Genomic DNA, 25376 nt, shown 5'->3' with positions numbered 1-25376 from the left:
AGAAGAAGAAGAAGAAGAAGAAGAAGAGAGGAAGAAGAGGAAGAGGAAGAGAAGAAGAGGAAGAGGAAGAAGAAGAAAAGAAGAGAAAGAAGAAGAAGAGGAGGAGGAGGAGAAGAAGAAGGAGGAGAAGAAGAAGGAGGAGGAGGAGGAGGAGGAGTAGAAGAAATGTGGAGCAGCAGCACATGACCTAGAGAAATTGCAAGTTCTAAGGGGTCTCATAGATGTGGAAGATGGTAGTGTAGTGGTAGATCTGCCCAATCTAGGTGCACAGCATGTAATCATTATTAATTGTATTGCATTGCCGGGGCATAATTAGGTTGGAGAGATTTACTGCAACAGTGGACAGACAGCATCGCTGATGTGCTAGAACAGGAAAGGTAGCAGGATAAAGGATGAGGTTGATCTTTGGAAAAAGTGAAAGTTAACTTTGGTTTGAGACTCACTAGATTTAAAGTAACTAAGGAACTGGGGTCCAGTTCAGTGGCTGAGCCTGAGTTCAGTGTTGAGGGCCTGAGTCTTACCCACCATTACCCACAGCCCACAGAAGTGGCTGAAGATGCTGAGAAGAAACTCCTTTTGTAGGAAAGAGCTCAGAGTTAAAGATTGGAGATGAGACACACTACGCAGCGTCTAAGGCTCTGAGAACTCCTGGCATACAAAAATGGACGAGACAGTATACAATGGAACCTCAGCACTGATCCCACAGACAAGGATCACAGTGCAAACCATTCAGCTTAAAGGACATGTAAATATCCCTGCTGTTACCAACAACAGACCAAACCCACCAGAAACAGAAGCGCAGATATAGTCAAAGCTGCTTAGACAAGTGCTGGGGAAACCTGCCTATAAAACTCTGAGCTTGTGCCCCCACAGCCTTCAAGAAGGCCACATGTCCTGTGATACACTGCCCCCAAGGTGTGCCATGCATACAGTATGGCTTGATGTAGTGACATGAGCTTTTTGTCCTTTAGGTAGAGTTCTGTAAACTGCCACTTACGGGGTTGTAATTATATAATTAATTACACAATCTCTTACTATCGTTAAAGGTTTTGAATTAAAAACCTCATTGCAAGATTTCAAAAATGAGTAGTCGGCACAGTTAGCTTTTACATTTTGTACACAGCAAGCTAAACTCTGCACTCCCTTGGCCACCATTAATACAGCCTAGAAGCTTGGCCTCACAGAGAACTTCAAATCACAGGCTCCTTTTAGCAGCTGGTATGTCCTCTCTTCTGAGCTCCCAAGTACAGTGATGTCCAGTGACGGTATTTTCAGGCATATCTTCAAGTGTTTTACCTGAATCAATCCATTTTGTCCTCACAAAGGCTTTCTAAGGTGGCTACAGAGAAACTAGGGCTCAAGAGACAGTCACAGCTAAGCCATACTTATGCTGTTGTGACAGCGTAGGAATCAGTTGCAGGGAGGGTGGATCCTTCAGACATGGACCTCAGGCTATGAAAACCCTTAGGTCTCTTGCTTCCAGCTAGAGTCGGCCTGCTGAGCTTCTGCCACACAAGCTGCCCCTGCAACTTGTAACTGTTCCCCACATTCTTTCCTGCATGTCTTCCTACTTGCTTCAATCTCTCCCCTTAAGCTGAGGACTAACTGATGGCAGCAGGTGGGATGGTTGGTCTACTGAGGTGTGTGTGTGTGTGTGTAAATGTCAGTGTGTAAGTGAATGTGTGAGTGTGTGTATGTATATGTGAGTGTATGTTTATTATTATGTGAATGTGTGAGTGCATGTAAGTGTATGTATATGTGTGTGTATGTGTGAGTGTCTGAGTGTATAGGTGTGTGTTAGCATGTTTTTCAGTGTGTGTGTAAATGTTAGTATGTAAGTGAATGTGTATGACTGTGTGTATGTGAGTGAATGTGTATATGAGTGTGTGTTTATGAGTGAGTGTGTATGAGTAAATATGTGTATATATATGTGTGTGTGTGTATGTTTGTGAGTGTGTAGGTATATGTATGTGAGTGTGAGTGTGTGCATGTGCGTGAGTGTGTGTTTATGAGTATATGAGTGTATATGAGTATATGTGCATGTATGTATATGTAAGTGTGTATGTGGATGTATGTGTGAATGAGTATGTAGGTGTATGTAAGTGTGCGGGTGTGTGAGTATGTATGTTTGAGTGTACGTGAGTGTGTTTATGAGTTTGTGAGTGTGTGAGTGGGTATAAGTGAGTGTGAGTGTATGAGTATGTTTATGTAAGTGTGTAAGTGTGACTGAGTGTGTGTATGTGGTATATATGTGTTAGTATATATGGTGTGTGTGCACATGTGTGTCTAATGCTAGTGTGGCTGCAGGAAGCTTTAGTACAGAAGGGACTGGTGAACAGAAAGCTGAGGAAATGACAAAGGGGCAGAGGCTGCATGAGAAGAAAGGCTTTAACAGTTAGAGGTTTAGTTCAGACAGTTATCCAAATGCTGTTTCCCTGTTCCACAGCAATTGTAGCTTCACAGAAGATGAAGACTAATGTTGTGTTCATAGAGGCACAGACATCACAGTCCTCCAGGACCAGCAGAAGAGGGAGTGGCAGCTTAACTGGGACAGAAATGGGGGAGCAGAGGATGATGGCCAGGCCAGTCAGCAAAGCGACTCCTTTCCAGAATCATTTATGAGGCCAGTCAATGGGGCCTGATTCTGCATGCAGTATCTCTGAGAGGCAGATGAAGGTGTGTTTCTATAAAACCTCTTGAAACAATTAAAATGTGGCCAAGGAAAATTCTCCCAATTCCCTTTCCCTGGGGAGCACAGAAGGTCAGGAGTTCAGGCCAGATTCTACAGACTTCCCTCCCACTGATGCTGGCTGACAGATCACTCAGCTGTCAGCAAGTGGAATTGACAGGTCATATGACTTGTGTGTGCTCGGCAGAAAAGAGCTCGGTGGTCGAGGTTGGGCTGTCAACACCAGCTAGGTCCCACTTCTCAGAGACAGAACGAACACTTTCGAGCAGCAATTTTCCTCTGATGCATACATCCTGTTGAACGACAGGAGCTCTCACACACAGTACACCGTGTGCTGACATCTCTGAAACTTGGGATGCAGACACTGCTTTCTCTCTGGGCTCTTTACACTAGCTTTGTTCTTGCTTAAGTGTTTTATGGTATTAAAGAAAATAATACAGGGCTTAGAAGCAAAGCAATTTAAACACTCAAGTTTCTGACGACAGTGCTTTGACACTGCTCAAGTACAAGTAAGCATTCCAGACATTAAAAAAAAAAAAAGCCAACTGGGCATTTGAATAACAATATGGAAGTATGAAGGTTAAGGCTACTATAAGATATTAATTGAGAGCCCTGCTACTTTTCTGCTGTAGTTAGATAGGAAACATTTCTAGAAGATGGCATCGCATACCATAACAGATGGGAAGTCATTACCTTTAAGCAGTAAGGGCATGAAAGGGATTTTTGGTGGCTTCATCTTTTTGAACGCATCCCTGTAAGCTTTGTGGTTTAGGGAAGGATCCTGCCAACCAAGGAGATCACAGAGAAAAAGAAAAATCAATGCACCGTAGAAGCAATTCTCAATCTATGTCTGCTGTACAATTCGAACATGATTTGACGCAGATAGATTCTTCCTAAGAATGAAGTGGATAAAGGTTTCCTTGGAGAATAAACCCACTAATTAGGGTAGGAAATCTAGGCAATACACGGAATCCAAGTTATTGGTTTATTATAATGGGAGGCGACACCAAAAGGAGACAGACACCTTTTGATTGCCTTATCATTCTCCTCAAATAGGTTCTTCAAGTACAGTTTCCTCTGCATAATTTCTACCATGAGGTAACCTCAAAGTCTTTTGTCAAGTACAGAGCAAAGAGAAACTGCCTTTATAACACAAAGACAGTACCGAAATCTAAAAACAAGTTACAGATCTCCCATGTAAAACCTAAGAAACAGTAACAGAAGGAGGAAAGATTAATGCATATCACACTAATTACACACTAAATTTATAACAATTAGTGTCATGTTGTGAACTGGAAAATGGCCTGTGAAAAATCATATGGGTTTCACAAGGAGAGGAGGCAGCATTAATGGCTACCCTGCTTCATTCCTTACTTATATTTATCATCTGTCTGTCTGACTGTGTTTTTCTCTTATCTATCTACATACCTACTTACCTCTATCATTTATTCTTGTCTTTAATTTAAAAATATTTGAAATTATATCATTTCTTTCCTTTTCTCCCTCTAACCCTTTTCTTGTACCCGTCCCCTTGTTCTCTCTCAAATTCATGCCTCCTTTTCTTCAATATATATGTATGTGTATATAAAATATATTATGTGTGCATTCATAAATATATAAATTTTACCTGCTCTATCTGTATAATGTCCCTTAAATGCATATGGATTTAGGGCTGGTCATTTGGCATTGGACAACCAATTGAGGGGCTCTCCCCTTGGGGAGACTGTCTACTCTCGGTATTCTTTAGCTGTCTGATCTTTGTCCAGAGCTGGGGCTCCATGAGATTTCTCCCTTTCACATTAGCATCTGTTTGTATCATTTATTTTTAAGATAGGGTCTAATTTCATAGTCCAGGCTGGGCTGGAACTTGTAACCTTCCAACCTCATCTCCCCAAAGCTCTAGGATTCTATCACCATGCCCAGTTCAAAGCTGTACTTTTAGATGCAAGTGATCATTTTAGGCTTTGACATCATCAAGTACAGTTCCTGAACCCAGAAAGAGACATCACTAAAATTAATTTGAAGAATAAGTCCCCTTTACTTACCGTTAAACTCTCAAGTTCAGAGAAAAGTTTCTTAAACTTCCCAGGAATTTTCTAAAAAGGTGAAAAACAAACACCACAATCAGAAACTACAAAGGTCACAGAAGGTGGCTACTCTGAGAAGGGGTACTGCTTAGTCACCAACACATTTCTGAGCATAAATACCTGTCATGGGGCTCTGCCCTGATCTCATCACTATGCAATTTCCATCATCTACTCAATATGTCCATGGTTAGGCATGTTGCAAAAAATATCTTGGCAGGCACAGGATAAAGGAATCTAGCTGGCTAGAAATTCTATATGTTGGTGGTTATTTAATAAACACTTAGGTTTCAGTCTATATCATATATCATCTGATGAATTGCCCATCTTTCTAATAGTCTATGCAGTGGGAGATAACCATGCTGGCTGACTGGTTTTTATATAAATGACTTTGCTGCATTACACAGCAGAAGCGGAGATAATAAAAGGTGGTGAAAACCTTAGGTGATGCTGCTTGCACCTTAGAAGACGGAATCACTGAATCTGAGTGCAAAAGGAGGCTTATAAAAAGACAGAAGACATATGCAGCTAGAGACACAAGCTCAGGGGGGACTGGTTAGTTCATATTGCTGTTCCTCCTATAGGGTTACAGACTCCTTCAGTTCCTTGGGTACTTTCTCTAAAAGAAACTCTAGCTCCTCCATTGGGGGCCCTGTGTTCCTAATGGGCCATCACTGGGAGGAGAGGCCCTTGGTCTTGCAAAGATTATATGCCCCAGTATAGGGGAATTCCAGGGCCAGGAAGCGGGAGTGGGAGGGATGGGGAGCAGGCCAGGGGGAGGGTATAAGGGATTTTCGGGATAGCATTTGAATTGTAAATGAAGAAAATATCTAATAAAAAATTTGGTTATATTAAAAACAACAACAACAACAACAAAAAGACAGAAGACAGAAATGTGTGGCTGTGCCATCCTCCCAGGTAGAACCACAGGCTCCATGAACAGGGACCCAGAGATGTGACAGAATGCCTTTAACACAAATAGAAAACATGGATCCTTTCATAACAATTTAGTGGCCTATTGTAGAAAGCTGACCTAACCAAGGCTCTGCCCCCTCCCCTACCTTTTTCCAGCTGTGTGTTTAGTGTGAGTCTGCATTCTCTCTGGCCTCAGCCTTCAGCAAGAACCCAGAAAATAAATGTACAAATGTCCACGGTTGCTGGTTAACAGATTCCAGCTATTAGCATCAGCAACAAGGTTCAAGATATACCAGAGGGGTTTTATTTTCGAACCAGATCAAAATAATGGTGATAACTTTAAAATAATTAAACTTTAAAACTACCCACATTTTCCAATGTGGTAATTTCGACTCAGCTCAGCTCTTCCATCGTAAGTAGCCTTGTCTACCTGGAAATAACTTCTCTGCCACAAATAAAATATAAAATGCAGACTCTTGCAGTTATTTCCCATCTTTCCTTGGAGCCATTATCTCAGTCTGTCCAACATCTCGATGAATGTCCCAGAGGCACCTCAAACTCACTGTGCTTCGAATCAAACTGGCTTAGCCAGAGGTCAGACGGGAGGCAAGTCTGGCCTAGAGAATATTTTTGTAAATAACCTTTTACTGGAGCATTCCCATGGCCATCATTCATTCATTAACTACGGCTGCAGCATGACAACGACAGAGACCATAAAATCAGCGCAGCATAAAAATGTGCTGAGCCCTGACTACTCCTCTTCTCAAACCTAGCGTTTTTCTTGATTGGATAACACGACCACTTCCCTGCGACTCTGAGGTCCTATGATAGCATCTGCTGGGAAGCCCAGCCTCACTTCTTCAATCACCAAAGCCCTGCTGCTTCTCCTCAGTCTTCTCAGCTGCTCTGATTGCGGAAAGTGTCTCCACTTGCTTCTCCCTGGGCCTGAGACCTGGCTAAAAGGTCCTTCACCACCCAGCACTGTTCTCTGATGTTTGCTTTCCCTGTGGCACAGTAGGCAATCCATATGCAGATTCAGATTTTTAGATGTAATTCAGTTACGACTGCAAGTCAAAGGTTCTTTTGGGGTTTCGTTCTAATCTATTCTGTGAAGATCCTTGCCCTCCATTTGCCCTCCTGTTGCTCGAAGCAGCAAGGCTGTTCTCTCCCATCTCCTTTAATCTTTTTTTTTTAATTTATTTTTTTATTACGTATTTTCCTCAATTACATTTCCAATGCTATCCCAAAAGTCCCCCATACCCCCCCCCCCACTTCCCTACCCACCCATTCCCATTCTTTTGGCCCTGGCATTCCCCTGTATTGGGGCATATAAAGTTTGCAAGTAGCCGGGCGTGGTGGCGCACGCCTTTAATCCCAGCACTCGGGAGGCAGAGGCAGGCGGATTTCTGAGTTCGAGGCCAGCCTGGTCTACAAAGTGAGTTCCAGGACAGCCAGAGCTATACAGAGAAACCCTGTCTCGAAAAAAACAAACAAACAAACAAAAAATAAGTTTGCAAGTCCAATGGGCCTCTCTTTCCAGTGATGTCCCAACCGGTAAGAAGGACACATGCTCCACTATGTTCATAGCAGCCTTATTTATAATAGCCAGAAGCTGGAAAGAACCCAGATGCCCCTCAACAGAGGAATGGATACAGAAAATATGGTACATTTACACAATGGAGTATTACTCAGCTATTAAAAAGAATGAATTTATGAAATTCATAGCCAAATGGATGGACCTGGAGGGCATCATCTTGAGTGAGGTAACACAATCACAAAGGAACTCACACAATATGTATTCACTGATAAGTGGATATTAGCCCAAAACTTAGGATACCCAAGATACAAGATACAATTTGCTAAACGCATGAAACTCAAGAAGAATGAAGACCAAAGTGTGGACACTGTGCCCCTTCTTAGAATTGGGAACAAAACACCCATGGAAGGAGTTACAGAGACAAAGTTTGGAGCTGTGATGAAAGGATGGACCATCTAGAGACTGCCATATCCAGGGATCCATCCTTTAATCTTTAATGTTCTTGGCTATCTGGTTTGCAACCCTTCCATGTCTGTCTTTTTCTCATTGGATTCCCTTGAAGGAGAGCACTAACGCCGCTCCTGGCTCAGCACAGTGCATTCCACTAGGCACAGCTCCTGACTAGGAGACCGGCAGTCAGCTATAGGAACAGGAGAGACCAAGGAGACCACAGTGGACAATGAGCATGGGAGAGGGAGGATGAGTGAGGGATACAGTACACAGAGAGAGGCAGCCATCCTTGAGAGGTGGGCCAGGAAAACAAAAGCAGGAGAAGTCTGTCTGATGCTTCTGGCTAATTCGTGCTCCCCTGGTTTGGTTCTCCTCACACATCCTCTGGAATCTATAGGCCAACTAGACTGGCCGCCTGCATCTTACTTTCTATAAATACTGAAAGTCCTCTAATTTTAAGAAAATTAGAGGGCTAGAGAGATGGCTCAGTGATTAAGAGCACTGGCTGCTCTTCCAGAGGTCCTGAGTTCAATTCCCAGCAACCACACGGTGGCTCACAACCATCTATAATGGGATCCAAAGCCTTCTTCGGGTGTGTCTGAAGATAGCTACAATGTACACATATACATTAAGTAAATAAATAAATAAATAAAGGAAAAAGAAAACTAGAATGCAGAAAAAGATGCCCATGCCTGTGTGAACATGCCAATGTCTGCAAGTGGGAGGCCCTGAAGCTTAGCTTCAGCTGTGTGTACACCACCCCATTCAGGCCATTTGCCTCTGTGCACACCTCGATTCACGGGCCAGACTGGAGGATGACTAGCCAGCATGAAGACAGGGCTGCCTGCCTTAAGGGAATGCAGGAGGGTGAAGAGAAATTTAAAACACTTACTTTTTAAAAATCTTTTTCATACTATTAGAGAACCATGTTAAAGATCACATGAAAGGCCATTTGATAGAAAGGCCATTTCCTATCACCCTGTCGCTGCCCCACTAAAAATACCTTTAGTGAAGCAGACTCTGTCTCATTTAGACCATTTAAATGTACTTATTTTTAATACAGGCTCCCCCTGGAGTGGTTCATTTTGCCCTACACCCATACCCTAAGTCCCAGCGGAAAGTCAAAGCTCACCTCCCAGGTCTGTGATAGCCGGCTGACAGAGGCGGTGTTGAGACCCATCACGATGGCAAAGAAAGAGTTTAGGTTCTGTTGGGCTTTGCAGCTGTGAATAAAAGAGCAGAGGAGACTCTGAGATAGCATTTTCTCAAACAGTGGGCAGTCAGTGATAAAGCCCCACACACCTGCTACTGTCTACACTTGGGATGGTTGCACCAACCATTTCTAATGCAAAAGAAAAGATTTCCAGCTCCTCTCTGTCTCCAAGAAAAGGCTTCTGGATACTGCAGGGGACCCCTCCCCCTCTAACATTCATTGGTACACATTTATGATTTTAGTGATTATGATTTGAAAAGCCCACTTCTCTGTATCATCACAGAGAGTCCTGCAGCTCTTTCTGCTTTCAGTCTCAGTGCTTTTCCTGTATCTGGTTGATGGTTCCCTCCCACCTCTCACAGGTCTAAGTCCTTTCATTCATTCTGCCATGCCATTCTTTGCTAACAACAAAATGTTATTTATCATCTGTCTATCTGTCCATCCATCCATCCATCCATCCATCCATCCATCCATCTATATCTACTAATCTATCAATCATCTACCAATTATCTCTCTCTCTCTCTCTCTCTCTCTCACTATCTCATCTATTAAGCTATCAATTATCTATCTATCTTTCTATCAATCTATCATCAATCTAGTAATCTATCAATTACCTCTCTATCTATCTATCTATCTGTCTATCTACCTACCTACCTACCTACCTACCTACCTACCTATCATGTGTCTATCTGAGTTTATGTCATAGATTATGGAATAGTGTGCCACATTTTTCTTTTATGAAAGAAAATAAAATGGACTTTTGTAATCTCCTGCACTAGGGGTGGAGACAGTAGAGTCAGAAGTTCAAGAAGGTTAGCTTTCACTACTAGAAGCCTGAGGGCCAGCCTAGAGATACATGAGACCTTGTCTCTTAAATAAAAGGGAGATGTTTCATAGTTTTTTAAATTAGTTTTTCTGGTTGTGTCCTTTGCTGGTCTCAATTCTTCCCTGTTACATAAATGCTGCAACAGATATCCTTGTTATGAAACTTTTCATTTATTTGTGATTTTTTTCATTAGGCTTCCAGCTATTACACGATGGTACAAAAGCTATCAACATGAAAAGTGTTTTTGCTTTTGTTTGTTTAGTTTCGTTTGTTTTGAGACAGATCTTCATGGAACCTGTTATACAGACTGCATGGAACCTGTTTTACAGTTCAGACTGCCCTCAACTTCCCAGTGCTGGGAAGCTGTTACCACCGTGTCTGCCAGCTAAAGCAGATATATGCTGTCTTCCAAAGCTGTGCCATATTAGTGGCACTAAAATGAATAAGAATATGCAGCTCAGAATTAGGGAAACGGCTTCGGCTATGTTCTGGCAGGTCCTGTCTATCTTGTGAACCAGACACTGCTCCAGTCCAATTGTACCTGGGCTTCTAAAAGTTCTCTCCCCATGAAGAGAGGATCTGGAGAGACACTGTTGCCTCCACACCTAGAGCAGTAGGGATCCGGGGACATGTATCCAGCAGGCACATCACTACTAGGTCTCCTCTGCTATGGCTGGTGCCCAGGTCCAGTTTCAGGTTCCTGTCTAGGACAGATTTTGAGACCCTACTGCCAACCTGCTTGGTACTGACTCCACCCGCTTCCAGCATTCTACAAGGTAGACAGCTCACACAGCCAGACAAGGCTTTACTTAGCTCCATCTCTCGACATAATGTTTTGAAACACTAGCTCTTCTGCTAGGGCTCCAGTCAGTGAGAATTTCTGAGAGTATCCACGGTGGAGGCCACCTCCCAGACCCCGGTGGATCCACGGTGGATGACACCTGTGTGTATCCATGGTGAAGGACACCTCCTCCCCCATCCCCACCCTAAGTCCTCCCATCTCCCCACCCCCTCACCCCGAGTCCTCCCATTCAAAGAAGGTCCTATAGGTTATTATCACCATCAGCAAGGAAGTTGATTATGGCCAGACTACATATCTACTCGTTTTTATTTTAATGTGTATAGCCAGTTGCTAATGCAAAGCAAACCATGCACAGAGCAGGTACGTGCTGAAGCTGAGAATAAAAAATTTTCCATAAAATGTTCTTGTTTTCCCTGATTAGAAGCCTTTTCAGTTAGCAATGTTTATTGAGATGATTTCCATCTTTCATCTGTCAGTCACCTCCTCACTTCTTCTGGTCCACATAGCTTCATTTTTTTTTTTTTTTTTTTTTGGTTTTTCGAGACTGGGTTTCTCTGTATAGCCCTGGCTGTCCTGGAACTCACTTTGTAGACCAGGCTGGCCTCGAACTCAGAAATCCGCCTGCCTCTGCCTCCCAAGTGCTGGGATTAAAGGCGTGCGCCACCACCGCCCGGCTACATAGCTTCATTTTAGCCATAAAATTAGCACACGCACACACCCCACCTGAACTTGTTTTTAAAAAGAAATAAATTAGTATAGATGCAATTTTTGAATAAGACAAATTGATTCTGAGCAGAAACTAGAAGCCAATCAGCCTGGAATCCTGTTACCCTGGGTCATTCATTCTGAGATAAGAGCAGGCTGTCTGACACTAAGCATTCCAGTCCAGCAACCATTCCTTTGTCTGTGTGAGGAAATAAAAATCTACTCAGTCCACAGAGGTGGGGGGGTGGGGATGGGGATGCTGAGAGGGGATACATGAATATGCAAACAAGGAACCATGAATATGCAAATGAGGTGCCTTAGGCAAGGGAAGACACTTGGTGAATGTGGAAATGACTGTTTTCCCTTGGCTCTTCCTACAGTATGATTACAGGGAATTTAACTTTATGTTTCAGTTGGCATTCTGTTCCATGTGCTAGGGTAGAGACCAGAACCATAAATAATTCAGCAGCATGGGGCTAGGAGAAGACATGAGTATGTTTCCTATCCTCAGGATAGATCCAATCTTCAACTCTGGGAAGGATCTGGGTGGTATCTCTTTTCTCATCAGAACACCGGTTTCCCGTTTCTCCACCTAACTCCTGTTGTGAGAAACCTTTTAACCATATAAGCCAACTTAAGGAATCTCAGAGGCTGTTTTAAAACACTCTGGCTGAGTTAACAAACAAGCAAGCAGACAACACAAACTACAACCACAAAAAAACCCAACTCAGCACAAAAGGGGCTGCTTCAGATGTAGACCTATCACCTGCTCCTCCATGGAGGAGCAGAGCTCAGACAAGAGCTTCCCTAACCTCTTGCTTCTACAGCCTAATGGACAACCTGAGCCTATCAGTCTCTTGGCCACCTCTCAGTTGTATCTGCCTTTGCCTGTGAGTTCTCCCTCCACACGATGTTCATAGCCTCAGAGGCTGCCTGTCCTGTTGCAGCCTATCTTCAGGGCATCCTCCGTGGAAAGAGTGTTTACCCAGGACTCAGGAGGCAGCAAATGCTGTCCCTTTCACCAGGGTTTCCTCTCTCCACTCTCACACCCCTGAGATTCAGTGTGCCCTCTTCAAAACCCAGACAGACGCAGATCCCAAACCAGGTACTTCCTCATTCTGTTCTACAGAGCAGCATGGTGAACTGCTGGCTCTGGAGTTGGGTTTTGGTCCATCTGCCCCAGACCCAAGCTATTTGTTTAAGTTTCCTCCAAGTCTCTCTTCTGTGTCAGGTTGGCCACCTGACTCTGTAACAGAGAAAAGGAGAACAGAACAGAACAGCCCCAAAAAGATACTTGGCACTTTAGAACAACTAGGAAGTAAGTAAACTTTCTACAGAGGTCACAGAGGGCAAAGTGCTCAACTCTCTGAATTCCCCCCTTTTTTTCCGGTTTTGTTTAAAGCTTTTGTTGAAAATAACTTTCTATATTTTAGAATTTATGAGTTCATTGAGTGTGACTTTAAAAGTCTATGTATAAAGTTAACTTGTCATACCATACTATGTATACCATACTTGGATTCAATACCTGTTTAGGAAAAGGGTGTGTTCCTGATAGGCTCACCATGTGGCTTGCTGCCATCATGGCAGCCATATGACTCAGCCACCATCTTTACCAAAGATAGAGAAAGAGCGTACTGTGTGACCTCACATTAGTAACATTAGATAATTAAGCTATACAAGTTAATGGCAAGTCATCATATGTACAAATATAATTTATTTAGGGGGAGAGATAAATTTATGTCTCTTATAGCTTTCTCTATATGTTACAAAGTTAAGTTTATTTAATATAGATTAATATTAAAAATCAGGTATATTAAAGTTGTTTATAAAAATTGAATGTTTTAGTAAAATGGGTTAAACTTAAAAACACACTTGCATAGCAGGAAACTCCCAGGTTCAAGCAGTTGCCTTGGATTAAGCACAAGTTCCCTTACAACAACGATGCATGGGAAATAAGACCTGCCACAAGTCTACTGCTTCTGCCTCCGGCTGCACAGGCCTGACCAGCTCTGATTACATCGGCCTGATAAACTCCAAGATATACGCTGAACCAAGATATAAAATCTCCTTCTTATTTAAAGATGAATCCTGTCTCACATATCAAGGGAGATAGATTCCCTTGCCCAGTGGAGGATCTCAGAGTCTGTACCCACAGCCTAAATGTCAATACAACAGAGAGTTGAGTAGTTACTCTGTCCTCAATGTCTCTTGTACTATAATATGAGGATGCTGTAAACAGGGGAACTTTGATCATAAGCGTACCACCTGACTATTATGGGACTTCCATTCTAGCTCAACTGGTCATGCTCTTTACCCTGGCTTTCAGTTCTTTTTCTTAGCAAAAGCTGATTTCAGGGTCTATACACTAACTACCCATGCTCCCTCATTAAAGGAAGATATCAGATACTCTGTCATCAAACTCAAAAGCTTTGGAAAGTTATTCAAAATATCTAAGCAGTATTTTTGATAGTTGGTTTTATACCTGTAGAGCCAACAAATTATTCTTTTAAGTAATATTCTAAGACCTCAGAGGAGATGACTTAGCTGAAGGAGATTCTCTCCAACCTGGGGTCACTTTGTGGTGCTTTGAGAATAAAATCTGGTCTCTCTATCCAGATAGAGAGCTCCTGGGCCAGTGTCTGTGCCTTGAAGCCCACAAGGAGGGTACAAGCTTTGGCAGTGAGGCATGTGGATGTTTTCCAAGAGATTCCAAACCAATATTTGCTAAAGCTCATTTAATTTGGTTATCTTGCTTTACAAATTGTGCTTCTAAACAGCCAATCTATTTTAAATAGAATGATGTTAAGAATTTATGCTTACTGCTGTCAGCATGTGGTGACCTAGAAATTTGTCCATTGGAAAAAGGAGAAAAGCATTGGTTTTAGCATTCTTTGCCAATTCAGCCTGTGTTACATATAATTACTTATTATAGATTTGATGTGACTACTTTCATCTTTCATATGTTGGTTGAGTTATAGAATGAAAATGTAGAGATTTATTAAGAGTTCTGTTAACAGGGTTGATTTTTAGAAAACATTGAAAAGTAAATAATTTTCTCTTGGCAAGGCAGACACGGTCTCTGGGAGAGTACTTTTCAAATTCAAAATCATTTCTTTTTAGAAAATACAACTTACAACTAAATCGTTTCTTACAATATAGGTACAACAATTTGATGTTAACAAAAATATGTATTGTCATCATTTCAAATACTAGATATTGAAAATTTAATTACCAATTTTCAAAATTTCACTTTAACAAATTGTTTCTTACAAAAACTTTGTTTTACTTAAGATACTTTGTTTTTGTTCATCAAATAATACCTGCAATTGTTAATATTTCAAACAAATACACAAAGTTCACTTAGACACTTTCTATTCAGATTCCTTCCTTGGATGCTGACTTTAACTGACTTCATTTACAAAGTTTCAAGGCCCTTATTCTTTATGCAGGAGATTGAAGTAACAAACAGCTAATTATTGTTATCATATCCTGCTACAGAACTCTGATACATGGTCCAGACTGTTGTACAAATGTATGTAAAAGTTTTCCTCATGTAACTTTGTCTCTAAATGTTCCCCACCAAGTTGTACACTTATCACCTGCTGATTTATGTTCTGGATCTTTGCCAAGTGTTAACCTTGCTCATGGTCCCTTAGATGGACCCTCTTTTGAGGAATTGTAACTGCTGTTCCCCTCACTGCCTTCTGTCAGCCTTGAAGCATTTATTGAGAGATCAGCTCTCTCAAAACCCATAAAGGCAATTCAAGTGACCTCTGAAAGGGGAGTAGTGGGCCATGGGCCATCCAACTCCTCCCTCTTCTTGCCACTCTAGACATTGAATTTGGGACTCAGAACTAAAACAATAGGACTCAAAGCCTTCTTTGCATCAGTTACCCTCTGTCTCAGCAGCTCAGAACTGCTCAACATCCTTCAGGACCAGGACCAGACTCCTTGACTGCTGCAGTACTCCAAGATTAAAAAGATCTGACTGCTGATAAGGATGGGTTGTATGCCTTCCTCTGCAAACAATACTGCTTCCAAGACAACAAATCCTAACTGGTTTGAAATGGGTGTAAAGACAGGGACCAGACAAATACTCCTTCGGGCTTCCTTCCACTTGGCCCCTCCTGCCGATCACTCTTTCTTCCTTATTATCTTCGTATCTGTGTGTGTGTGTGTTTTTTAACCTCTCTTTTAAATGTCTTACTGGAACTTCACCCTACACCCAAACAAAATGTTCCGTGCAATCTCTCCCAATAGCTTTCATCCTATAACAGCTCCATTTGTCCCTGGCACAGCTGCAAAACAACCTTTTAGATGCTATGGAGAATTATGGCCTTCATCCCTTTTGCCCCAGGCCAGATAAAATTCTTTACATTAGTTCTCTACTTTCCTCTGTTCCCTTCCATTAATGCTCTGTAGCTCCCTCCCATTCTGTTAGCTCATGCTGGTGCAACAGTCCTGGCCATGGGGCCACTGTTATCCTGAATCAACGCTACGTTCACCCTCTCTCACTAACCCACTCTTCTGCTTCTGTTCCTCCTTCTCCCTCAACCCTTCCCAGGAAATCTCCCCGCTTTCCTAGAAATCTCTCTGTAACCAAATCATCTGTTTTTGGCCCTCTACTAATTATTTTCTATATCTCTTCAAGAATACAGGATGGCAATTTCCTGATCCATTGTAGTGAATCATGGTCAAGACCTACCCCCTCCTCCATAACCAGAGGACACCTCTCATCAAGGGACCCAGAACTACTCCCTCCAACAAAGATCCTGTTCAGTAGACAACAGCTTCAACACCCCTGCCCTGCATTTCTATATCTTCTGAGTTAGGAATAATAGTTTCTGGCTAAATGAATGCACTTCCCAGACTCACCTGCGGACCATGGAAGTCATTTGCTTCCTATAAGGGGCTGTATGCCATCTTCCCCTGTAGGCATTTTAATCACCCACACACTTGGATATCTCTCCCTTACTTAGGAATGACCATGGTCCCACCTAAGGTGAGACAAATCCTCTTTCTTTCCCTACAGCTGCTTTTTAAATAACTTAACAGTATAACAAGTATTTGACAGCATTATGTGGAGTTGCATAGTAGGCATTATCTAGAGCAAATTTGAAGAGAAGGAAAGCATGTGCCCGTTACACACAAATGTTACCCTACACCGTACAAGGGGCCTGGACACACAAGGATTTTGATATACAAAGAGATCCTGAAGCGTATCCCATGCAGATAACCAAGAGACAACTGTCCTTCAGAACTGTCCATTGTAAACACAACCTCAAAAGACAAAGAATAAAATGTGAAACCTGGGAGACAAAAGCCACTGGGGGAGATTTTGATGTATGCTGTTTGCCCATATTAGAAAGCTGTGCAAACAATACTTTATATGTATTTATAATGTACATATGTAGATGTTCATTGTGTGTGTGTGTGTGTGCTGTGTACATGCATGTATGCTCATCCTCTGCTATGTGGAGGCCAGAGGATTTGTATTGATAAGTACCTTATTTATTTTTATATTCTTGAGATAAGTCCTCACTATGTAGACCAGGCCAGCCTGAACTCCAGAGATCTGCCTGCCTCTGCCTGGAGAGTTCTGCTATTAAAGGTGTTCCACCATGTGCAGATCCACATTATTTTCTGAGATGAGGTTTCTCATTGAGCCTGGAGTTTGCCATTTCAGGTAAAATGGGAACCAGAGAGCCCCCAGACAATCCTGCCTCTGCCTCCAGTTCTGGACTTACAGATGAGTAGGCTTTTACATGGGAGCTGGGGATCTGAACTAGGCGCTCATGCTTGTGTAGCAAGCACTCTCCACACTGACCACCACCCAGGCCACACACTCTCATTTTAAAGAGGCCCCCAGTAAGGTATTAAAATTTCATTCTCAACATTCACTGATTCACTCTTAATTGCCATGTTCTGTTCAGTTACACTGATCAATTACACACAGTCCCTGTCCTTTGGGAATGAATGTGGCCTAGTGAAAGAATCCTATACACACAAGTAAGTTTAATAACAATAATAAAGAAAAATTTAAAGGTAGAACATATGTGTATGCATGGGGGTAATTTTGGTCTGTCCTACACATAGTCAGGTATCCTATAGAAAGAAATTTGACCTACAGCCTTGAAGAATAATGCCATCAATGGGTAAATGGAACAACCACAGGGTCAACCATATGAAGTCAAGGTTGCAGCATGGAATGCATGGGAGACATTCAGTGTGACTGGGGTATGAGGTGCATCCAGAGGGTGATGTGTAGGGACTTTCAGCTGACAAGTCTGTGAAAGCTCACACAGTGAGTGTCAAGGAGACATGAGCAGGATCCGAGCATGTCCCTGACTTTCCATGATGCCTGCACCACACACACACACAGCATCTTTTTATTTCCCGAGCTCACTGCAGTACCATCAGCTATATTGTACAAGTGCTCACTACCTGGTTATAGCTTCTAAGCACACAGCTCAGTGCTTTAGTCTGGTATTTTGACATTTACTTTAAGATATGAATACTTCAAATGCAAAGGCATAAATATTCAGAAACAGACCTTTTAAATATTTGGTCACTTAACTCAGTATAATATTTTTATATCCTAATCCTTCGTATCATTATAAGGAATAGTAGTCATAGTTTTAGTTATATTAATATAATAATAATTAATAATAATAATAATGTCCACACCAGCACGCTTTCTCAAGCAGACAAGAGACACAGGGAGCCCACCACAAGAAACCTACTGAGCTGCAATCTTGATGAATTTTTTCACCAGCTGCACGCGCTTGCCTAGCTGGCTGCAGAGCAGAATCTCCGTGGCTACCCAGAGCTGGACCTCGTTACATCTCTGGAGCAGAAGGCTGAGGTTCACAGTATTCTCTCCATTCCCCTGTCTGCTGAATGTGAAGTAGATCAGCTCTTGCTGGAAGAAACATGTATTTTAGGTGGAGTCAAGCTGGTGCAAAATGTAATCACTTTATAAGCTGTTTCAAGAGGACCCGCCTTTATCCTTAGAGTGTTAACAGAAAAATGCAGCAGATGACGACAAAGCAGATTCAAAGTAACATCTTTGGTTCGTTTGTAACCGGATGCATAGGTCTTACAGGAGTAACCACACTGCACACGCTCAGAGATAAGACATTATAAGATATTTTGCTCAAAACTGTTTACCCAGAAGTGTTATACACCCTCCCCCACAAATAAAAGTAAGATATCCTGGTACAAAATCTGGAACATTTTAAAGTTTAAACCACAGGACTTTAAGAAGGAGCCCCTATATATGCCAACAGATGACACTAATATTTGCTACCACACATCAGGGCCAACACAAATTATTATGGTGTCCTCAGGACCACCAATGACACTGATGAAGCTCAGATTACTGGAGCTCCTCCCTCGTTTTTTATTAGTAGTCTATAAAAGGCTAAAACATCGTTTGAGACTAGGTCTCACCATGTTGTCCAGGTTGATCTTGAACCTGTGGCCTCAGTGATTCTCTGGCCTGAGCTTTCCAAGTGCAGAAGACTACAGGCGGGCACCACCATGCCTGCGCATGGCATCTCAGGCGGTGCTGATAGTTTGTGGTTTTAAAGCTGCACCCTGAGAATTTATGTTATGAAGACATCATAAGATCATAAACAGAAATAAAACGGAGACTAAGGGCAGAGAGCAGAGGTTCACAAATGCAAGCCAAGCCCAGTAACAAATAATTTAGCATGACCACAGGCAAAGCAGTAAAGAGATTCCTATGTAACCAAGTGCGTGCGTCTTACAGAAGTAACCACGCTGCAGGAGGGCAGAGGTTCACTTGTGATTGAGTGTGTGCATCTTACAGGAGTAACCACAAGGCACAAGCAGTGGCAGATTCTTCTTGATTGACACTTCTGAAGAGGCAAGTCATCTAGCCTGAGTGAGCTCACAACACACTCCAAACGGCTTACAGTGCTGAGATGTTTTAATGAGGAAATATGAACAAATTTAACAGATATTGCAGAACGAAGCCATGAGTCCCTCCAGAAGGAAAGACTACGGCAGGAGGAAGTGTTTCTTTACATGGAAGATGAACGCATCACATGGCTACAGACCTGTGGCATTTTCATCTCCTGATTCCTGTGAGCATTGCTACCACCGAGCTGTCAGTAGCACTTTGCTTCTAGTATATAATTCATAAACATTATAATATGTCCCCAGGGGAGATGTTCACATATACAAAAATGTGTAATTTATATGAAAATTTGAAGTTTCATAGCACATTCTAAAACTTATGAAATATTCCTAATAAAAAGATAAATGTATATATGTACACAGAGAGAAATGGAAAGCTTAGCACTAGAGGTAAAATTACTCTTCAATCTCATGACGGCATTACATATCAGTATAAACCTGTAAAACCACACCCCCACACATCACACACTTGCCTCCAGGTATCTGTACATAGAAGGCCAGCACATCAACACTTACCTCACACCAAGCTCACGACAGAACAAGGACCAAAGAAAGCACGGGATATATTTCCCCAGGATGGGGCAGACTTTCAACATACTTTAATTCCTCCAGATAGCTTTTAGTCCATACTATCCTAGCACAACGTTATCAACACACAAGTGTCTCAAAATAAAATAAAATAAAATAAACCATGCAGTTAAACGTTAAAACTATATTTAGCAGTTCTGTCTTTTCAGTTCCCTGCTTACCTCGTGGATTGAATTGAACAGACTCCAATCAAAACTCATTAATTCCAGAGCAAGATCCCACGTGTTCATCCCCAAAATCCTCATTGACCTTTGCTGGGATTCCTCATTTTCTGCCAAAGGATTCTAAAGCAACAGACAGAAGCAAAAGGATCTTAAATAGTCCCCGAATGTCCCACCGTGACTGTAGGAAGGCTCTAGGAACCCAGATTAGAGAAGTAATCTTTTCTGAGTGTCCTTAATATTTCCCCTGCTCTGTTCACCGTCAGTGAGTTACAGCCAATTTAGGAAACAGCCCTGCAACAGTCAAATGTGATCAATGACACTTCACCCGGACAGCCCGCCCCTCCCCCACCCCCTCCTCCACGAGCTCAGCCTGCCCATCCCCTTCCCCCCACCAGCTCCCACACATCCACAAATCTGATTATAAAACACAGCCCTGACAGACAGCATAATGAAACTGAAAGCCCTGGAATCACTTTGGCTTCTGGTAAAAATTAATGTGCCAGGAGGGTTAGTATAAAAACAAACAAAAGAAATGTCACAGAGCACTTCAATAAAGACAGACATGGCTTGTACAGGAAACGTGCTTTGCCAGTCTCATCCTAGACACAGGCTTACAAATTTCATTACAAGGCCCTTGGAAAGTGGAAAAAAAATCTGACGTGAAATAAAAATAAAAGCTTTTTTATTTAGAGCCCATGTGACTAATATGTTCTATGTAACAATTGTTTTGCTTTGTTCTTCCCTCCTGGAGAATGGGGGCTAATCACGTAGGTTGCTAACAGCACTTCCTTCAAAATCTGGCATGAGACTATTACATTGCCAATACAGCCTTAAATCTCTCAGCACGTTTGAATATTAATTCAATTATAAATTATTAAATAGAATTATAATATTATTAAATAGGCAATTTGGTATTTTCTCTAAAATTATTGGTATTTTCTAATTAAAATGCACATTTTCTCATTTGAGAGTTTGGAGGCAAAGAGTTAATGATTTAAAAAGCCAAAAGACTGGGAATTGGCTGCTGTGTGACTCAGTGATGGGGCAGTAATGGCTGCAAGTGTCACTCAGTGACCAGGCAGTTAGGTGTGTGGTGTGACTCAGGAAGGGGCACTTAAGCTTGCCTAACATCTATGAGGTCCCTGGGGTCAGCTCCCAGAACGAATTTGTTTGTTTGTTTGTTTGTTTTTCGAGACAGGGTTTCTCTGTGTAGCAACTCAGAAATCCGCCTGCCTCTGCCTCCTGAGTGCTGGGATCAAAGGTGTGAGCCACCACGCCCGGCTCAGACCGAATATGTTTAAAAGGGACAAGCTTATTTTGCAAAAGTAAATTATGTGGATTGCATGCCAGTTTTAGAACTTTGATGTTTATGAAAATGTTTGGTATTGAAAAACAAAACAAACAAGAACCTAACACAGCTGATCTTCCTAGACTTCCCCACAGGGGAGACTGCCTTGCAAGCTGGCCTCTCTACCTCCCCTGAGAATGTAGTGTTGTGTCAGGGGCACTGACTGAATCTGTGAATTTACAGATTTTGTGGTGCTGAGGCGGGGAGCCAAGGGTTCTCAGGAATTGTCTGCTAGGATGGGACAAGGCACTGAAATAAAGCCAAAGCTGACTATAGGGTGGGAATCAATGGTTAACCTGGTCTTTTGTCCATTTTATTTTTCCTTACATTTGCTCTTCAGCATAGTTCTTCTACCACATGGTTCCTCAAGGCTGACTAGTGTCCTGTCCAGGCAATACTTTCTATTTTCTACTCTAACCTCTGGGCTTGATTTTGAGGAAGATTCGTTAATCTATGAGAAAGTGTTAGTGGTTACAGTGAGACCTCACGTCCTAGGCCCCAACCACACTCTGTTCTAAGCAGACTCCCCTGAAGATGAAATTCTTAAATCTGCCTCCCACAAGGACATATGCCATGGTGTCCAAAGCAGTTGTAGAAAATGCTGGAGGGCTGGATGGAGTCTTGTTCCTACTAGAACACAGCTCATGGCATTTGCTTATTCCACTGGGACATCACCCATGGAATAAAGTCCTGGGGGAATTATATCAGGTGGAATTATGCTATGTGGCTGAAGGAGAAGGGCTTGGGGGACAGCTTGAGTGTGTGTAGGATTTTCTTGGGAAGAAATCACAAAAGCTATACTTTAGACTGTTCTTTCATGGGCAAGAATAAAATCAAACTCATCTTCTACAAAAAGTCCTGTGAAGTACCTTTGATGTCCCCTTAGCCAAATTGTTGTTAAACTTCACACTGAGAATAATCTGAAGGTCAGGTTTATTTAATCTTTTCAAATCTTGCTCTTCAGAGGCATCTGATATCCCATAGTTACTGACTCATCGTACACAGGGAAGGCTGAAAAAAAATCTACCTTTTATTTAAGGAAATGGGACAGTCAAAAGGACAGGCCCTTTGTCTCTCAGTATAACTGGGACTATTTCTCAGTCCCATGCCCATACAGCTCCCCAAAAGAAAAAAAGAGACTACGTCAAGATTCGATGGGATGGAGAGTCATAAATTCAAATACTTTTTAATCAGAAAAAAGGTAAGACTGATTCCAGGGAGGCTAATCCCTTAAGTCAGGCCTCTGATTTGCAAAAGACATGTCACTTGGCAGGCTACTTGTGGTTGCAAGAGAAAATAGCTTAATGTACGTGTACACACACACACACACACAATTTTCATTATAAAGCATAAACATGTGATTCAAGTGCCAGCACCCAAGTCCTTACCAAAGTGTCAGCCAGATCTTTTCGGTAGACATATATCCGACCAGATGCCTCCAGGGATTTGGAAATGGCCAAGTCATTTGGCTGAAATTCATGCTTTTCTTTATTTAAAAAAAAAAAAGAGAGAGAGAGAGAGAGATTAGTTAGAAACATTAGTGAACCTACTCATTACATATCATGAACAAAACTTGCTTAAGAAAAATATTTAAAAGTAGGTAAATAGACTTTAAGTGAGTGAGTTTATTTTTGCATACTTTGACATGATGTTAGGAATATTACTTCCTAGTGTGGTCCTCCTGAGCTGAAAGGATAATTAAGACAGATGGGAAAACTTACTCATAGCCCCCTCTGTTCAAAATAACCATGTGAGTCCATATACCAGAAGTTATTAAAGTGTACGTGCGCTTGCTCCCACACTTGCAGTAGTAATTAATCCTATATGACTTTATAATTATAAGCATTTACTTCTTGTTTATATGTCACATTTAATTGGTTATATAACAGCCCATTACACCACCATTTAATCACTCCTCTACTGCTGAAAATTTAATGGCTTCTTTCTTTTAGTCATATAAATTAATATATGTTGAATACTAGCACAAGGCCTGGCCCATAACAGAGACTTGATAGATGGTTCTATGATTTCAGTAGCCATAACATGTATTGCTGAAGTCACCATTCTTGCATATAAATTCTTGTCTGTTTAACATACGAGATTTTAAAGACAGATTTCACCCAGTATGAAATTACTGGGTGAAAGAGAACATTTGTAAAGCCTTTGATACAAACTGCCAAACTGCTTATGAGTTCTCTTTTTAGAAAATGAATCAATATATTTGTCTAAAATTAGATATCAAGCTTGGGCAATGAACACCAATAACGATTGTTATTGGAAGGTTTGCTTTACATGCAAGTCAAAGGCTGACTCTTTCTATAGAGACTGCTACTTTATTTCTTGATTGCAAAATGTTTTTGTTTCTTTAGAATTATTTTGTTAAAACATAAATGTACGATAGCTTTTTAACTCTATATACATTTAAATTTTTAAAAGAAAAATGTTATGTCTTATTATTTCAGGATCCTAGCTAAGAGTTTTTCAAAACTTTTGAAGGAAATCTTTACAAGGCTTTTCAAGGTACCTGGAACTTACATGTTTAACATTATCAAAGAAAGAATGCTTCTACACTCTTAGACAGACCGCTAGAAAGAAACAAAGTTTCTTAAAGAGCTAAGAAACTATTTCAAAGGCATCATTTACAATCCTTCCTCCACAGTAAGGTAATGTTATTTAAATAATCCAATCCATTCACAAAATAGCTCTCTGCATCTGCTCGGGTGTCTTCTGCCATATCACTGTATGAATGACTGAGATAAGAGTTTCCTTAACACTGTTATTTTGATAATCTGAAGCTGTTCTGTTACCTCTGGGCTCTCATCCTGTCCTATGTATATAGTGAAGTCCATGGTAAGTAGGAAGAAACTTAGTATTGGCTCCTTCCACTATACCCTCCACTTCCAGGACCATACTTCCCTCCACTGTATGCTCCTCCCATGATCCTGCTACAAAGTTTCCACTTTTCATTGGACCACAGTTAGAAGGTTGCTGGTTACAATTTCAAAAGTCATTGTAATTTCCACTTCCATAATTTCCTCCTCCACGGGTGTCATAGCCACCTCAATGGTCCCCACACTCGTTGCCATATACAGATCCTTCACCACCATATCCTCTTCTTCCTTCATAACCAGGGCTACCTCCAAAACTGCCACCTCTAGATCTTCCTCCATTTCTATTACAGCCATCCCCAAATCCACACCCACTTGCTTATCCATCAGATCCCTGCCTAAAGCTGCTTCCTTGTCCTGGTCCAAAAATGCCATTGTCACCAGGAGAATCCCCTAAACCAAAGTTCCCTCCTCTTACACTCCTAGAGCTTCAGACTTCCTGCATTTCTTGTCTAGACAATGCCTTTCTAACGTCTGCATTATGACCATTGATGGTGGGATGTTTTTTTTTGCAATTCACTTTTAACCACAGGATCATGGTCATCAAAAGTAACAAAGCCAAAGCCCCCTTCTTTTCCAGACTGCCTATCATATGCTCATATGGTTCTGGGCTTCCAAGGCGACAGGAGGAATCTGGAAAACCAGGAGTCCATGTTCCTGTGAAGAAGCTGTTTGCTGGTGGAATTAAAGAAGATATCAAGGAACACCATTTTAGAGATTACTTGAAGGATATGAAAAAATTGACTGGGGATCCAGTGATTATTCTCCTTAGTGGGACTATCTTGAGAGGTGAATGGTGGTTTTGATGAAGTTTAATACTGGTTATAATCATTTAGTATTTTGGTCATTTAAAACATAGAATACATTTAACTTATCTACCTGAAATAATGTAATTAAAAATTCAAAGCTTCTGAGGAGATACTTTGTTGGTTGGTCTGGGGCTTCTATATGTTCAAATGCTAAATTCTGTACCCCAAGATCTGGTTGCCCCAAGATGAGGAAATTCTCACACCAGCTTTTGTTATGTAAACCTTGCTCCACAATTTAAAACTATTGGTTAAATTAAAATGGCTACAACTAATTAAGGGGGAGGGTGGAGTTTGAGTTACTGGGTTGGGGGTTGGAGGTAGGGACCACAAGGAGAAGGAGAAAGGAGAAAGGAGGGAGGGAGGGAAAAGGGAGAGAGAGGGAGAGAGGGAGAGAGGGAGAGGGAGGGGGAGGGG

At 41.7% G+C, this 25376-nt stretch overlaps 1 protein-coding gene across 1 annotated transcript in view; it reads right to left on the bottom strand.

The window, feature by feature from the left end:
* The window catches only part of Rapgef5 (Rap guanine nucleotide exchange factor 5), a 194075-nt gene that overhangs the window by 13178 nt on the left and 155521 nt on the right, over positions 1-25376 (bottom strand). The window contains exons 18-23 of the mRNA XM_029484349.1: positions 22654-22751; positions 19915-20037; positions 17965-18143; positions 8808-8898; positions 4735-4785; positions 3383-3470 (exon numbers count right to left, since the gene is read on the bottom strand). Of these exons, the coding sequence (XP_029340209.1) occupies positions 3383-3470; positions 4735-4785; positions 8808-8898; positions 17965-18143; positions 19915-20037; positions 22654-22751 (630 nt within the window). The remainder of the gene's footprint in view (positions 1-3382; positions 3471-4734; positions 4786-8807; positions 8899-17964; positions 18144-19914; positions 20038-22653; positions 22752-25376) is intronic.

Source organism: Mus caroli, chromosome 12, assembly GCF_900094665.2.
Source record: "Mus caroli chromosome 12, CAROLI_EIJ_v1.1, whole genome shotgun sequence".
NCBI classification, from domain to species: Eukaryota; Metazoa; Chordata; class Mammalia; order Rodentia; family Muridae; genus Mus; species Mus caroli.
Note: the sequence above shows the minus strand (reverse complement) of the source record. Positions and strands in the feature narration are given on the sequence as shown.